The sequence below is a fragment of the Pecten maximus genome, unplaced genomic scaffold, assembly GCF_902652985.1.
Source record: "Pecten maximus unplaced genomic scaffold, xPecMax1.1, whole genome shotgun sequence".
Classification (NCBI taxonomy): Eukaryota; Metazoa; Mollusca; class Bivalvia; order Pectinida; family Pectinidae; genus Pecten; species Pecten maximus.
This window is the reverse complement of record NW_022979540.1, coordinates 215333-232318: the sequence shown is the minus strand read 5'-3', so window position 1 is coordinate 232318 and position 16986 is coordinate 215333. Positions and strand designations below refer to the sequence as shown.

Below are 16986 nucleotides of genomic sequence, written 5' to 3'. Positions count from 1 at the left end.
TTTCCAGTTCCTGAAGTAAAATCTATGACACTTCTGATTATCAGCCATACCTTTTTTTCCCGGTGGCATATTTCAATCAAAATAATAATAAGAAACTATCAATAATCATTGGATTGCATGTCCGTCGCAGATAATCCTATTACCCGTACACTTCATTGTATCCGACAGGATGATGTAGACTAACCTACGATAAAAGTACCAATCTGTAGTTACTGCTAACCACATTTACCTCAATCCGGGACGTAGAATCTAGTTCACTTTTATCATGGAATTCTTTAAAATACCGTTAATGTAGTAGTCTGATTGTTGTACCAAACAAATTTCAATACAATATCGCGCTACCGCACTATTTCACCAAATATAACTCGAGAAAAAGGCACACAAACGTTCCCAATCACAGCGCCATCTATTGAAGGTGAAAGGTCATCCAAGACAACGCGGATAGTTCGTACATGCAGAAGTCATGCAAAACAGTAAAATCATATATCTACAATGTATTGTCGTTTTAAATAGAATAATCCAGTAGAATCTATTACAGTTTCAGCAAAATATAAAGTCTAGCGCCCATAACTCGGCCGAGATTCACGTGTCACACCTACGTAACAGTGTTGGTGCTCTCGATCTGCTATCAACACAGGCACATATGTCGAGATCTCTCCGTTGGAAGTGAAAACAAACACCGTAATACAACTTTGTGTGGGACGTTTTAATAATTCCGGTAAATACATCTCTCAGAAGATAGTCATACGGTTTTACAAGGTGATTTTAATTCACTTAGCAGCACATCTAGATACCTACCTACCGATATGTACGCAGCAAACGCAGCGCTGAATCGGGGACGACGTCCCGGCTGCACATCAAAGGATTTTGATTTCAACTATAAAAATAATGGATGGAAATGAAAACAAAACAACCAAAAATCAGTTGGTTCATATACATTTAATAATTCCATGGTCGTCAAGAGCTATGGTTCAGCTAAACTTACAGTGTGTTCCCACGTGTCACACCTACGTAACTATGGCAAGCCGTTTTAATATTTAATACATAATAGCTTAAGTTAAATAGTTTTTTGACTTAAGTTAAAAAGATTTTAACTTAAGCTGAAATGATTTTGACTTAAGTTGAAAAGATTTCTGCTTAAGTTGAATAATGCACATTTATTTGTCTTAAGTTGAAATCTTTTTACCTTAAGCTTAAATCTTTTCAGCTTAAGTCAAAATCATTTCAGCTTAAGCTAAATAAAGACATAATGCAAAAAAAGTTTTTTCAGCTTAGGTTAAAAAGATTTCATCTTAAGCTGAAAAGAAAAAAATCTACATCATAATGTGAAAAGAATTTAACTTAAGCTGAAAAGATGTTGTTTTGATTTGGGGAAATATATTACGAAACCTTCCTAACCTTGCAAGGTGGAATCGTCCATTATCATCTAGGTCTCGAAAAGACTTGGATTGACCGGGAATTTTCAAAACGCCTAGATGAGGTAGATATTGCAGAAAAAAAATGGCTCAGGATGATGTACAATCTGATTAAAATCAGCTGTTACATGGCTACGTTTACTATGCACTACGCCTGAACGATGTTCAGGCGTAGTGCATAGTAAACGTAGCCATGTAACAGCTGATTTTAATCAGATTGGATGATGTGTTGATGGCTATCCAACGGAATATTTTTAATGAGGCCACCCAACTCCAGCAAGAAAATCCTAACACTAACAGAAACCAACTTCGGGATTTGATAACACAGTCGCAGAGCAATCTTGACCGAATTTCATCGACGGACCGATTGTTGTTTGCTGATGTACATGGAGCCCTAGCTGACCTACTGTTGCTTGTAGACCGACCGGCCCCAGCCATGTCGGCGACAGAAGCGACTGTGCGTTTGGGACTTGATCGAAATGAGAACTCCGGTAAGTTTTATTATTATGCGAATTGTATCGAGAAATGGGAAGAAATACCGGTCTAACCTACATCAAATGTTGAAAGTTACATATAACATATATATCCCCTAGTTCATATTTGGCTAACGTCACAGGACCCCATTTGGTACAAGACCCCATTTGGTACAAAATTTGATAAAATAGCTCCCAAATCCTCGCATGTCCATTCCATGACCCAAGATTTTATGGCGTCATATTGTAAACATAAACGGTCATTTCAGCGTCAATTTTGAGGTATGCAGCGATCCAGCTTGCTTTATACAAGATATTGAAATGGGTAAGTTATAGGAAAACATCCGTTTTGTACATAGTTTTGCCTTTCGACGACAGTGTTATATCAACTTTTGAAATGTTTTCCGGCACATTTATCACTCCAAATGATTTCTTGTAGTCCTAAAAGTCTTCGTTGGTCGTATTACAACGGTACTTGCCTTATAAAGTGAACATACACTCATTTTCAGTGTGCTGTACCTGCAATTCGAACTTCCCCGCTCCGCCATTGCAGTAAAACTATTTGTGCGCATGTCGGAAGTTGATCTCTAATACACTCTCACAGGTGCTTGAGGTCTCACGCAAGTAATTCAGCCCCTATATTATATTACCAATGAATTAAAGCTATAATTAATTCATTTGAAGTTTAATTCAAGTCAGCAATGGCTGAAGTTATAGATACAAACCTGTTACACAGTTTAAAACCCAAATGTTGACAGGTTTAAAGCCTTCTAAGGATCTGACAGGTCCGTGTGCTGTATTACCGGATGTTTACATACACAACCGGTGCAATTTTGGGAAAATACCTGGTCATTTTGCACCTATGTGAATACGCCAGTATGTACATCTCAGCACAGCAAAATCAGTATATTCTGACAGTTTGGAATATGTACTTCAAATAAATATCAGATATCTCAACATCACACCTAAACATATCAATCAAAATAATATTTAAATGTGGAACTTTATTTTCTTACCAGACTACTTTCGAATACAACACTTGCTGATTGGTTAATTTGCTTGCGTGAGACCTTGATCAACGATAAGTCCGGATTTTTTAAGGCCTTTATTAAGAGTTATTTCCCTTTTACTATGAATACTTAACATAAAGGGGCATTCACTGAAAACTGAAGCGAAATAATTCAATAAATAATTTAATTCATAATAATCCTTCTTATACTTTTAACATGCATAAATGGGAAATATCCTCTCTGTACATTGGAGAAAAAGTAATTCACCATTTCCTTTCAATGATATACATTATTATTAGCAATATTATCATGAAGAAAAAATAAATACAAATTAATATAATATTTATGACATGAATATATATATATATTTTTTACATTCACCAATTCCCACCAAGCTGATTATTAACACCTAAAACACTCTGGGACTCCCAAATTTTTTTTCCATTCAAATTATTCTCATGAACCAATTTTTTTTTTCTGAAAAAGACCCCATTTATAAAATGCCAAGCCCACCCTTTTGTTTCAGTCTTTATGTCCTTACTTATGGCATGACTGTAACACATGCATGAACAGGCCGGCTAAGTGATAAAATTGATCAACATATCATATTGAACAAGATCTTGCCGGAGTATGCAACATATTCTAACATATTATTTATTATTAGTTTTAATGAATGAAAACCCAATGTACAAGTCGAACCTGTGTATAAAGGACACCTAAGAGACAAGTGTCCTTTATAAGAGAGGTGTCCTTCATATAGATGTTCCAACAAGTTATGTCCCTTATAAACAAAGAAACAAACCAAATCTGATTACTGTACATTACCATATATATCTCCTGATTTATTATATTTAAACAATAAAACAAATGAATAAAAGACAAATGCCTAATCAATTTTCAATTATTTATCTGACACAAACACTGAACTTCAGAAGTTGATAGGTTTAATAATTTATAGTAAGCCAATAGTATAAAAAAATCTTCACAATATCATCTTATAGTGAATGTCTATTCAGACAAATACTCAACATAGAAAAAAGGTAAAGATAATTCTTATTAAAACAATTTTCATTAATCATCAATATTTTGGGGAAAAAAAGGTTTGAAATATCTTTTCTATTACAACATTAACCCTTTAAAATTAAAGAGAATTTTTCTCTGATAATTTCAATCCTAAGCGTTTATTTTGAGATATATTTTCTGAAATCCATGTTGGGATTTAATTTAATAAATACCCATTTCTGGTTCAGTCAATAACTATAGTGTATACAAAGACACTCGGAACTCTCCTGCTGTTCTGTCAGATTTGCATTCGTTTGTTTTTGTAAGTAAACCAATTATGACTGACATAACTATTGCTTTATCCTCTTTTGTTGGTCTTAATAATGATTTAATTACTACCTGACCATTCTTGTTGTCTAGGCTAGCTGTCACCAGTGGGGTTGAGGAAACAAACACCTCTGCAGATGGCGATCGGTCACTCTCTTGTAATTACTTTTGATTGTTACAGGTAACAGGACAATTAGGGACTGATTATATCATATAGTGGCTTCCTAAGTTAGCATTGCTGCCGGGGGAATTGAGCAGTAAAGGCTCTGTTTTGTTAGTTAGAACCTTTTTACACACAAATAACAACACGGCTATGGTTTAACTCATAATTTAATCTTTCATCTACAGAACAAATGCAATGAACTTGCAGAAGAAATATTTACATGCAAAATTTGCAACATCAGGGATCGATGTAATGATGAGGAGGAAGATATCCTTTGGGTTAGATACGCTGGTACCTAATGTGGCTGCTGGTTTCACCAGGACTGCCTCAATCATGAAGAGCATGAATGTTGATGTTGAGCCATTCTCAGCTCTTAGTCAGGACACCAGTCACAGTACTTGTGTTCAGTCAGATATTGAGCTACATTGTATTTCCAACACTTGACAAGGCTCTTGACCAGGATGGTACAACCCCAGAGGGACACGGCATGCTTATATGTCAAGTATCACCAATTTGTTTCTCCGATAGAGGAAGAAATATATCGGGTGACATGCTACTTCTGTAAAAAGTCCTTTCATGCATATTGTTTGCCACCCAGAGTGTACCGCACATTTGAAATGAGGAAGGCATCAGATTCATCCTGGTGTTGCCAAATGTGCCCTGCAAGTTGAGAAACAATATGGTTAACTTTTAATTTCACTTCTGTTGATTGAATGTTCTTAACTCACACTATATTAGTGTTTTAGCATATAATTTATATATACATGTACATTACTATTTCTTTAGTCACACCTATTACTAGTACATTTATTCAACAATTCAATATCTTTCATTTCATCCTAACTTCCTCTATGATGTAAGTGATCAATCTTATTATATTCAAATTAATTTGTTGACATTTTTACATGAACTGTGATACCTTGTTAAATCTTACTCGTGTTATATGTTGCGAGAATAACACTTGTACTAATGTCATCATGTTTTAAATACATGTATTCAATTTTAAATAAGGTTTCTTGACTTTCCATCAAGAGTGTTTTTATTGATTGATTGATTAAAATAAATTTATTGTCATTTTAAAGGTTTTTCTTGTAATATTTCATTTCAATAATTACCCCGGGGAAAAAATAAACAAAAGAAAGCAAAATTAATAAATGATACTGCCAGTAATAGTCAGCTGATAGTCACCAACATGAAACAAACTTTGTATTTTTGTTATTTTATATTATAACTGTTCAATCACAGGGACAATGATACTCAATGTAACATGTTTATAACTTTAAACTGATCAGATATGACCCCTATACATTTTATGCATACTTTTAATATTATATTGTAACGTCCCTGTGGTTCAATATGTATCCTGTAGACATACATCTGAGCTGCCCGACGGCTAGTAGGAATGTCCTCACTGGATATATATAGCAGCAGGACCATTCTACATACCTCCTGACAGCAACAAGTGCCCCTTACTTCAATATTCTAATTTAGTAATCTATTATTTATAAAAAAAAATTAAGAAGTATAATGTATTGCCACTTATAAAAAGTTGTGAAACCACTTTACATACATGTGCATTTATGATATTTGTCACAAAACATCGTTCAATGAAACCACGTGGACTCGAGCTCAATGGAAAAAAATACGGGAAATACGGGCCGGGATATTTGTATTTCCAGCTATGGTATTTATACACAAATGACAGATATTTTGGAAAAATGCTGATGTAATAAGTAATAATATATGTATTACCATCGCAATCGCTCACATTATTGATGATATTTTTGGAAATAATTGAAAAAATCGATGTCTCACCACTTTGTACCAAATGGGGTCCTCTCTGCATGCTCCAGACCGGAAGTTACGTAACACAAAAAAAGCGGATCTACAAATAGCTATCACATACTATTTTATTTTGATCATGCAGTTGGAAGTACTAAAGGTTGTCTTAGTAAAATATCAACATTAATTTGAAATTCTCACGTGAGTATTTTCTATATTAGAATCAATGTGTAAAAATTGTACCAAATGGGGTCCTGTAACGTTAGGCCTAAGCTTACATTGAAAAGCTGAATAAATTCAATGGGCATTGAAAAGCTTTTGAAACAAGTTTTGTTTGTAATGAAGTGATTACGTTTTGCATCAAATGAAGTTTGATTTTAGCAAATTCTCTCCAAAAGAACTTATCTGATTTTTTTCCATTATTGAATCAATCAAAAGCTTAAAACACATTGTAAATTGCTTGATATAATTTAATAGAAGATATAGATGAAACTGTATTTTACATCAAATAGCAGACCTCTGATGAAATAAATTACAAGATGTCTGCTGTCACAATTTTATGGCTTTCTGCACAAATACTAAAGTTCCCACTGTGTGTGTATTTTGATCCCACTGTATGTCCCTGATCTGTTAATAAGACAGTTTTGCAGGGCATTTAGGAATGTATTGTGTGAAAGAAAAAATGTTTAAAAGAGTACCTAAATCAATGTTTATATTCAGCTTTGGTAGTTGAATTTGATTAGCATACACATCAGAAAGTATGTAAATTTTTGTATCATGCATATATTCAAAATATAGATTTTCTTTCTGTTTTTAGCTCGTCTCTTCGAAGAAGAGTGAGAACTTATGTCGTCACTCTGGTGTTGGTTTTTCAAATGTTAAATTTTTGGTGCAAGTGTTGAAAGGCATAGTAATTTATGGTAGTATGGTCCCTGTTCGGGTCAAACTATCCCCTGCAAGAGTTAATCTAAAAGATTTTTTTTTTTTGGAAAAAAAAAACGGAATTTTCAAATTTTTGGACTTTAAAAATGTTTACGTTGGGTTTTTGGTGCAAGTGTTGAAAGGTATCAATACATCACTTTATAATTGTACTAGGGTGCTGGTAATTGGTAATAGAGCCCCTCTGGGGTTAAACTATCCCCTGTCAGAGTTAAACTAAAAGACTTTTTTGGGGAAAAAAACAGAATTTAAAAAAATTTTGGACTTAGAATATTTCTGCGTTAAGTTTTTGGTGCAAGTGTTGAAAGGTATTTAATATTTCTGCTTTAAGTGAAAGGTATTTAATATTTCTGCTTTAAGTGAAAGGTATTTAATATTTCTGCGTTAAGTTTTTGGTGCAAGTGTTGAAAGGTATTTATACATCACTTTATAATGGTACTAGGGTGCTAATATTTGGCAATAGAGTCCCTATGGAGTGAGACAATCCCTTCCTGGAGTAAAACTTTAAAATCTGTGTTTTTGTTTTTAAATCTTTGGACTTTGTGTTAAGTTGATGTTGTGAGTGTTGAAAGGCATAGTAAAACATGGTATTAGGTTCCCTTTGGTGGTTAAACTATCCCTTGCTGTAGTTTAACTGAAAAAAATGTTTGGGGAATTTTTTTTTTTTTAATTTGTGTGCAAATGTTGAAAGCTATTAACACATCACTTAATGATTGTAATAGGGTGCTGATATTGGGTAAAAGATTCCCTATGGAGTTACACTATCCCTTCTTGGGGGTGAAACTGAAAATAAAACAATGTGAAAATGCATGCTCACAATAGAAAATTTATACCGGTCCACATTTTTCAAGGGAGACAACTCTCATTAGGATAATATTTTGTTAAAAAATTGAAGAAATATGTCCAAAAGTAATTAAATTTGTATTTAATATATTCGTTTAATCTACAACAGCATAGCATGTTTCCTGAATGTTTGTCAATAAATAATTTCTATATAAATTGGTATGGTTTTGAAAATTGCATGAATTCACAAAACATAATCTGATCAAGTAAACAATATAAATATTATTAATGCAATTTGCGAACCCATTCCAATTAATATATTTTAATTATTTATTGACAAACATTTGCGAGACGAGTTATATAAATAATTGATTTATTTATTGTAAATTTATTACATACATGCTATACATTTTGTAGACAGAATTAAAATGGTAATATGCATGTAGCTCAGACTGATTATAAGACCTGCTCGTTAATTTATTAGTTAGTTTTTACCTTAAAGTGTAATAGCTCCTTTTTGAGGTGACATCATTTGTAAAAAATTGGCAGAAAATGTTTTCCGGCTAACGGACCATTATACATACACAAATATTCCAAGTGTATTAGTCATGAGAATTGAATGAAGGTAGTTGGAATCTTTATAACCCACTGCAATAATTCTAGGTATCTTCAACTTAAGTTTAAAACATGCTTAAGTGGAAATCATTTCGACTTAAGCTAAAAAAAACTTGTCTTTCCTGCTTAAGTTGAAATCTTTTCCACTTAAGTTGTAAAAACGACCTTTTTAGCTTAAGTTGAAATCTTTTCCACTTAAGTTGAAAAAACGGCTTTTTATAGCTTAAGTAGAAATCTTTTTGACTTAAGTTGAAAAAACTGCTTTTTGTAGGTTAAGTTGAAATCTTTTCCACTTAAGTTGAAAAAACGACTTTTTTAGCTTAAGTTGAAATCTTTTCCACTTAAGTTGAAAAAATGCTTTTACAGCTTCAGTTGAAATCTTTATGAGTTAAGCTGGGAAAAAAATCTGCAGTTTTAGCTTAAGTTGAAATATTTTTTTACTTTTGTTTAAAAGAAAGGCTAGCATTCTTTAGCTTAAATTGAAACATTAAAATTAAAAAAACATAATATCTTTTTTTTACTTAAAAGTAAAAACTTGTTGCTTAGACAATGCCTCAATATTTCTATAATATATCCTTTTAGGTGATCAATTGTCAAGATTCAAAGGTAAACCAGGTTTAGCAGTTATTCACTTATTGTGCTTAGTAATATGAAATTAATATAGTTCTTTATGTACAGGATCTCGAAGAGGCCGTGGCCGACCAGCTAAAGAAATTGATCTGCAGTTTGTTAAAGATCAGCTCCAGAATGGCTTCACTGCAAAAGCAATTGCCCAACAACTGAATTGCAGTCCTCCACTTCTCTACAAGTTTTTGAAGTCTCATGATCTGTCTGTTAGAGGAGTGAAATATTCAACTATCAGTGATGCAGACCTACACAACACAATTGCTAATCTTCACGAATCTCATCCTAATTCTGGAAATGAGGTAGATATTTTGATGCATGAATTTATGGTGTTTTTTTTTACCTTTCTGTGGGATTTTATTTTCAAACTGACAGGGCATAACCTAAATTGATTATTCTTCAAAAATGATTTTTGTGAGATCTTACAAATGGTAGTGTGACAACATCTCCCCTTCAAGGTATGCAAATACCAGTTGTAATTGTATAAAAAGGATTTTTTTTTTCAATTTTATTTATATATTGCTCATACTTGTCATCAATTACCTACTATCCTTCATTTTCTTTAGACATCTATAAGATGTCTCCCTTTTGGACAATCTTCAGAGCGTTTATTACAGTGGATCCATATTATTTTGTCCAGTATTATTATTTGAATTGGGACTTCTTTGGTTTTGTAGTAAGGACTGTCATTGAACAGAATGTATCAATTTGTATATCTATCTGTAAAACTACCATATTTTATAAAACATGTTCAGTCACAATTCTTTCTTTCAAAATAAAAAAAAAACTAACTTAAATAGATTAATTATGAAGAATGTATGCTTAGCTATATGTCTTAACATTGGTTCAAATATATGGTAGTAGTACATAGTTGATTTAAAACAAACAGTCAAACTTCGTTAACTCGAACTCGGATAACTCGAAGACCCTGTTTAACTCGGTCCTGGCCAAAATCCTTCTTTTTCTTAGTAATAAAAACTTGGATAATTCAAACTTGGATAATTAAAAAAACTCAGTTAATCTGAACTAAAATGTTGGTCCCGATGTTGTAAAACCTATGTAAAATGTACCAGTTATCCCGAAGTCGAAAGCATTATTTTCATTTTTAAACAAAATGTGTCAAAATACTCATCGTACTTCTCGGTAAATTGTTTACAATTCTGCGTCCGTGAAATATCCAGTTTCGGTTTGTTCATAAATTAAACTGTGAACCTGTCTTTATTAAGATCCAACATCATTGATGTTGACAAACAGTACTAACATAATCCCTTTGACCATTAAAGCAGTGCGATAATTATACCAAAGATCGCTATACCCTGTCAAACTGTCTAGGTGCGTTCAGACGGACCTATCTGACACACCTGAAATCAAAACTATGGCCGGGTAACCCGTGAATTAATTCCAGGACTTCGTTTCTGATCAAGCTATGATAATTGATACAAGTTAATGGTTTTAAAACTTTTAGATCATATTTATGTGACTTAACTCCATCCATGATTGTTGTCAAACATTGACGTGTACTTGCGCACTGTGCATTTCCTGCTGCTACTGCACTTGTATTATTTGCCGCAGACTTCGTATATTGTTTTTGTTTTGTTTTTAAGATTCTTAACATTGATATCATTTATGTACCACGATAGAAATTATTTAAATAGATATTAAAGTGATGAAACTGTGTGGTAATCTTCTCGTCTTTCACTCACTTATAAATGACATGTGAGACACGACTCCCAATCACAGACATACACGCTTACTTGATTTCAAAACGATACGACTGTATTGCATGAAATATAATTATCTTTTTAGAAATATTGTTTTTAGCATAAATAGTAACAAGGGCCCAATGGGCCCAAATCGCTCACCTGCAATGCAGTGATCTTTTCATATATGGATCCTGCAGTTATTTGAAAGCATGCTACAGGACCAATATAATAATGTCTCTCTGCACTTTGGCTTTTCACTAAAAGTCATTCAAAGATTTAAGCATACTTGATCGACGTGACCTTGAATGCGAGTCAGGGTCATTCATTTGAACAAACTTGGTAGCCCTTTACCCCAGCATGCTACAGACCCAATATTAACTCCATGGGACTCTTGGTTATTGAGAAGAAGTCGTTTCAAGATTTTAGCCTTTTTGACTCCTGTGACCTTGAATGAAGGTCAAGGTCATTCATTTCAACAAACTTCGTAGCCCTTTACCCAAGCATGCTACAGACCTAATATCAACTCCCTGGGACTGTTGGTTATTGAGAAGAAGTCGTTTAAAGATTTTAGCCTTTTTGACTCCTGTGACCTTGAATGAAGATCAAGGTCATTCATTTGAACAAACTTGCGAGCCCTTCACCCCAGCATGCTACAGGCCAAATATTAGGTCTCTGGGACTGTTGGTAATTGAGAAGTTGTTAAAATTTTTAGCCTTTTTGACCGCTGTTACCTTGAATGAAGGTCAAGGTCATTCAATTGAACAAACTTGGTAACCCTTTACCGCAGCATGCTACAGACTCAATATAAACTCCCTGGGACTCTTGGTTATTCAGAAGAAGTCGTTTTAAAATGTTAGCCTTTTTGACTCCAGTGACCTTGAATGAAGGTCAAGGTCATTCATTTGAACAAACTTGGTAGCCCTTTACCCCAGCATGCTACAGGCCAAATATTAGGTATCTGGGACTGTTGGTTATTGAGAAGAAGTCGTTTAAATATTTTAGCCTTTTTGACTCCTGTGACCTTGAATGAAGGTCAAGGTCATTCATTTGAACAAATTTGGTAGCCCTTTACCGCAGCATGCTACAAACCCAATATCAACTCCCTGGGACTCTTGGTTATTGCGAAGAAGTTGTTTAAAGATTTTAGCCAGTTTGGTCCCTGTGACATTGAATGAAGGTCAAGGTCATTCATTTGAACAAACTAGGTAGCCCTTCACCCCAGCATGCTACAGACCCAATATCAACTCCCTGGGACTGTTGGTTATTGAGAAGAAGTCGTTTCAAGATTTTAGCCTTTTTGACTCCTGTGACCTTGAATGAAGGTCAAGGTCATTCATTTCAACAAACTTGGTAGCCCTTTACCCAAGCATGCTACAGACCTAATATCAACTCCCTGGGACTGTTGGTTATTGAGAAGAAGTCGTTTAAAGATTTTAGCCTTTTTGACTCCTGTGACCTTGAATGAAGATCAAAGTCATTCATTTGAACAAACTTGCGAGCTCTTCACCCCAGCATGCTACAGGCCAAATATTAGGTCTCTGGGACTGTTGGTTATTGAGAAGAAGTCGTTTAAATATTTTAGCCTTTTTGACCGCTGTGACCTTGAATGAAGGTCAAGGTCATTCAATTGAACAAACTTGGTAACCCTTTACCGCAGCATGCTACAAACCCAATATCAACTCCCTGGGACTCTTGGTTATTGAGAAGAAGTCGTTTAAAGATTTTAGCCTGTTTGGTCCCTGTGACATTGAATGAAGGTCAAGGTCATTCATTTGAACAAACTAGGTAGCCCTTCACCCCAGCATGCTACAGACCCAATATCAACTCCCTGGGACTGTTGGTTATTGAGAAGAAGTCGTTTCAAGATTTTAGCCTTTTTGACTCCTGTGACCTTGAATGAAGGTCAAGGTCATTCATTTCAACAAACTTGGTAGCCCTTTACCCAAGCATGCTACAGACCTAATATCAACTCCCTGGGACTCTTGGTCATTGAGAAGAAGTCGTTTAAAGATTTTAGCCTTTTTGACTCCTGTGACCTTGAATGAAGATCAAGGTCATTCATTTGAACAAACTTGCGAGCCCTTCACCCCAGCATGCTACAGGCCAAATATTAGGTCTCTGGGACTGTTGGTAATTGAGAAGTTGTTAAAATTTTTAGCCTTTTTGACCGCTGTGACCTTGAATGAAGGTCAAGGTCATTCAATTGAACAAACTTGGTAACCCTTTACCGCAGCATGCTACAGACTCAATATAAACTCCCTGGGACTCTTGGTTATTCAGAAGAAGTCGTTTTAAAATGTTAGCCTTTTTGACTCCTGTGACCTTGAATGAAGGTCAAGGTCATTCATTTGAACAAACTTGGTAGCCCTTCACCCCAGCATACTTCAGACCCAATATCAAGTCCCTGGGTCTTTTGGCTATTTAGAAGAAGTCGTTTAATTTTTTTTTAGCATATTTGACCCCTGTGACCTTGAATGAAAGTCAAGGTCATTCATTTGAACAAACTTGGTAGCCCTTCACCCCAGCATGCTACAGACCTAATATCAACTCCCTGGGACTCTTGGTTATTGAGAACAAGTCGTTTAAAGATTTTAGCCTTTTTGACCCCTGTGACCTTGAATGAAGGTCAACGTTATTCATTTGAACAAACTTGGTAGCCCTTCACCCCAGCATGCTACAGGCCCAATATTAGGTCTCTGGGCCTTTTGGTTATTGAGAAGAAGTTGCTTGAATGGAAAAGTTGACGCCGGACGGACGGCCAGACGGCCGGACGGACGACGGACGCCGCGCCACGGCATAAGCTCACTTGCCCTTCGGGCAGGTGAGCTAAAAAATGATTTTGTTTTAATTATTATATGAAATCAAATAGGCATGTTTCTGTAAATGATTTTTTTTTTTTAAAGATATATATATATATATACCAACACGTTTACCTTGAAACTCGGATAACTCCAAGTATTTTCTCGATCCCGATGTCTTCGAGTTAACGAGGTTTGACTGTAGTTGGAAAATGCAGCAAAAGAGGTAGAAAAATAATTTAAAGCTTAGGCCGTCAAACTGTTTACCGTATACTATTTTAGTGTTGATTATATTAATTGCAGATGATGAATGGATACTTGAAGGGACAAGGAATCCAAGTTCAAAGGAGGAGAGTCAGAGAAACATTGACAGCAGTTGATCCCCCAGCAGCAGCTCAGAGATGGAGCGCGGCCATATCCCGCCGTGTATACAGAGTGCCAGTACCCAACAGCCTATGGCATATTGATGGACACATGCGTCTTATCAGGTAAAAGTCTGACAGTTAAAAGTTAAACATTTCATGATGGATGTTGTTTGAGAATATCCTAAATTTTAGCTGAAATTAGTTGCATGTAAAAAGCATGGATACCGTATTTGACCTAATAAGAGTGCCTGCCCTAGAAAGGACTCCTACTTTTTTTCAAGGAAATAAATATTTGACTGAGCAAAATGGTGTTCAAAAGTAATAATTCATGTGAGAAGTTTTACTACTTTTTGCGTTCATTTTTTCAGCAAATTATTAATAAGTAACTGTAACACAAGTTTTTCGCCACATTTTGTCTATTCCTACAGATGACATGTCAGTGCAAAGAGCACCCAAAACTAAACACACATACAAATAATAACTTACCATCTTTATTTGAAGATAAAGTAAAACTTCATTTTTGTTGATAAATAACTTTTGTTCAGAACAGAAAGCTAGTAAAAAATATTGTTAATCAATTATTAGGTCAAAGAAAACAATGTCTGATATGATCTGGGAAATCACACAAAAAGATTTCCATTTGAACTTAAATGGTGGAACACACATTCTCTGGTCTAAAGATCAGCTGGCATGGTTTACAAGTTTACAGGAATATTCAAGTGATGTTTAAGCTTAATATATGATAATGAATAGATATCTTCATTTGGAATATTTTTATGACTGATATATTTTACCGTTTCCACAGCCTTGGGTATTCTGCTATAAGGTATGGTCTGTTTCAGAAAACTTCAGAAAAACTAATCTTAATAAGGGTGCCCCTACAATTTCCCGCACCCTGCGCCTTATTAGGTCAAATACGGTAATTCAAAAATATAAACACTGCACAGCAGCTTATAACCAAAGCTTTGATTTTATGAAAAAAATAACTCAAGCTAGATAAAAGTTACCTGTTTTTGGTTAAAATGACCACAATGAATTTGTCAATATACAGTAATTGAAGTGAGATCTTAGGCGTGTTCAGGAAGGCAGGCCGCTTGCAAAAGCAGCCACATGAAAAAAAATCTGAGATCCTGAACAGTAGTGTGCATTTGCACAGGCATTCAAAATGGGGTCCTTCATCAAACAGCTTGTTGGGTTGGCAAGCGGCATGCATGTACTCATGATCCCACATGCATGTCCGTTCAGAAGCGAGTGCGGGATTTCGCTTGCCATCCTGAATTTGAAAATTTGTTCCCATTTCAGTACCCTTATTTGTTAAATGCCATCCCTGTTATGATTTTTAATTAATTACGCCACTTTCTTTTGTAGATGGGGAATTGTTACACATGGGTGTGTTGGTTACTCCAGGACAATGATATACCTTCAGGCAGGAACTAACAACAAGTCATCAACAGTTCTGCAACTTTTCGTTGATGGAGTGTTAAGCTATGGACTTCCGTCATTTGTAAGAAGTGACAAGGGTGGGGAAAATGTCCAGGTAGGACTCTTTATGAACTTGATGAGGAATGAAGAGACAGGAGGCTGTATAACGGGACGTTCCGTCTTTAATCAACGTATTGAGAGGATGTGGAGAGATGTTCATAAGGATGTCATTGATAAGTTCTATCAAACTTTCTACCAACTGGAAGATGAGTTGCACCTAAACCCAGACAATGATGTTCACATCACAGCAATCCATCATGTGTATTTGCCAGATATTAACAGAAGCCTTGGAGAACTAAGACAAGGATGGAATAACCATCGTCTCCGAACAGAATGGAACCGAACACCAAATCAGGTTTGGTTTGAAGGGATGGCCAATGGTTCAGCACATGCACCTGTCAGAGAACTGCAGTCTGAACGAAATACAAGTGACAGTATTGAAGAGAAGTTGAGATCTTTTGGTCTCACACTCCAGGATGTCCAGCCGGAGCAAGTAGATGACATGGAAAGAGTAGTGGTCCAGAGAAGAGGTGTTGACCTTGTTGCGGACTTTGTTGCCCAACTTGAGAGGGAAACAGCTCATATGCAGCTGCGTGAGAAGTACCTGCATTATGTATCCAAAATAAATGACTATTTGGCATAGATATGTGATTAAGAGAATATGAATCACACATTACGAAATCCTGGTGAAAATAAATGTTTGAAATGTGTGAAGCCATGAGATGTGAATTGAAATTGTATTGCAATGCATATATAGGTTAGCTTGATTACTGTTAATATTTTTAAATATCTAGAATTACATGTTTTGGATGATATGTAACTAAATAATTGCCAAAGATGTGTACATGCATGTTTCTTTTATTTTTAGGTCATCTGACCCGAAGGGTCAGGATGACCTATAGTCATCATGCTTCGTCCGTCGTCGTGCGCCGTGCGTCGTGCGCCGTGCGTAAACTTTTCACATTTCAATCTTCTTCTCAAGTTCCACCAGTGGGATTGAGCTGAAACTTGCCTGAAATGATCCTGAGATGGTCCTGACCAAGTGTTGTTATTTTTCGGGTCAGTCCGAAATCCAAGATGGCCGCCATAGCCGCCATTTTGAAAACACATTTTAAACTTCTTCTCAAGTTCCACCAGTGCTGTTGGGCTGAAACTTGCCAGAAATGATCCTGTGATGATCCCGACCAAGTGTTGTTATTTTTCGGGTCGGTCCGAAATCCAAGATGGCCGCCATAGCCGCCATCTTGAAAAACACATTTTAAACTTCTTCTCAAGTTCCACCAGTGCTATTGAGCTGAAACTTGCCTGAAATGATCCTGAGATGATCCCGACCAAGTGTTGTTATTTTTCGGGTCGGTCCGAAATCCAAGATGGCCGCCATAGCCGCCATCTTGAAAAACACATTTTAAACTTCTTCTCAAGTTCCACCAGTCCTATTGAGATGAAACTTGCCTGAAATGATCCTGATATGATCTCGACCAAGTGTTGTTATTTTTCGGGTCTGT

The 16986-nt window shown here is 35.5% G+C and overlaps 1 protein-coding gene and 1 long non-coding RNA gene across 2 annotated transcripts; one reads left to right on the top strand and one right to left on the bottom strand.

Moving 5' to 3' along the window:
• Positions 1–1585: 1585 nt before the first annotated feature.
• Positions 1586–16412, top strand: LOC117318873. The gene is made up of 4 exons (XM_033873803.1): positions 1586–1906; positions 9188–9435; positions 13938–14122; positions 15368–16412. The coding sequence occupies exons 1-4, from the start codon at positions 1648–1650 to the stop codon at positions 16122–16124; spliced, it is 1449 nt and encodes a 482-aa protein (XP_033729694.1). The 5' UTR covers positions 1586–1647; the 3' UTR covers positions 16125–16412.
• Positions 4540–6278, bottom strand: LOC117318874. Its single transcript, XR_004530472.1, has 2 exons — positions 6206–6278; positions 4540–5050 (listed from the first exon to the last, which is right to left on the bottom strand). It is a non-coding gene; the product is annotated as an uncharacterized LOC117318874 (long non-coding RNA).
• Positions 16413–16986: the final 574 nt, after the last annotated feature.

Excerpts from the sequence above, each read along its gene's own strand:
- LOC117318873 (XM_033873803.1), top strand. The coding sequence starts at position 1,648 with ATGGCTATCCAACGGAATATTTTTAATGAGGCCACCCAACTCCAGCAA. Across the intron at positions 1,907-9,187 it reads TGATCGAAATGAGAACTCCG|GATCTCGAAGAGGCCGTGGC; the intron begins GTAAGTTTTATT and ends CTTTATGTACAG. Across the intron at positions 14,123-15,367 it reads GGACACATGCGTCTTATCAG|ATGGGGAATTGTTACACATG; the intron begins GTAAAAGTCTGA and ends TTTCTTTTGTAG.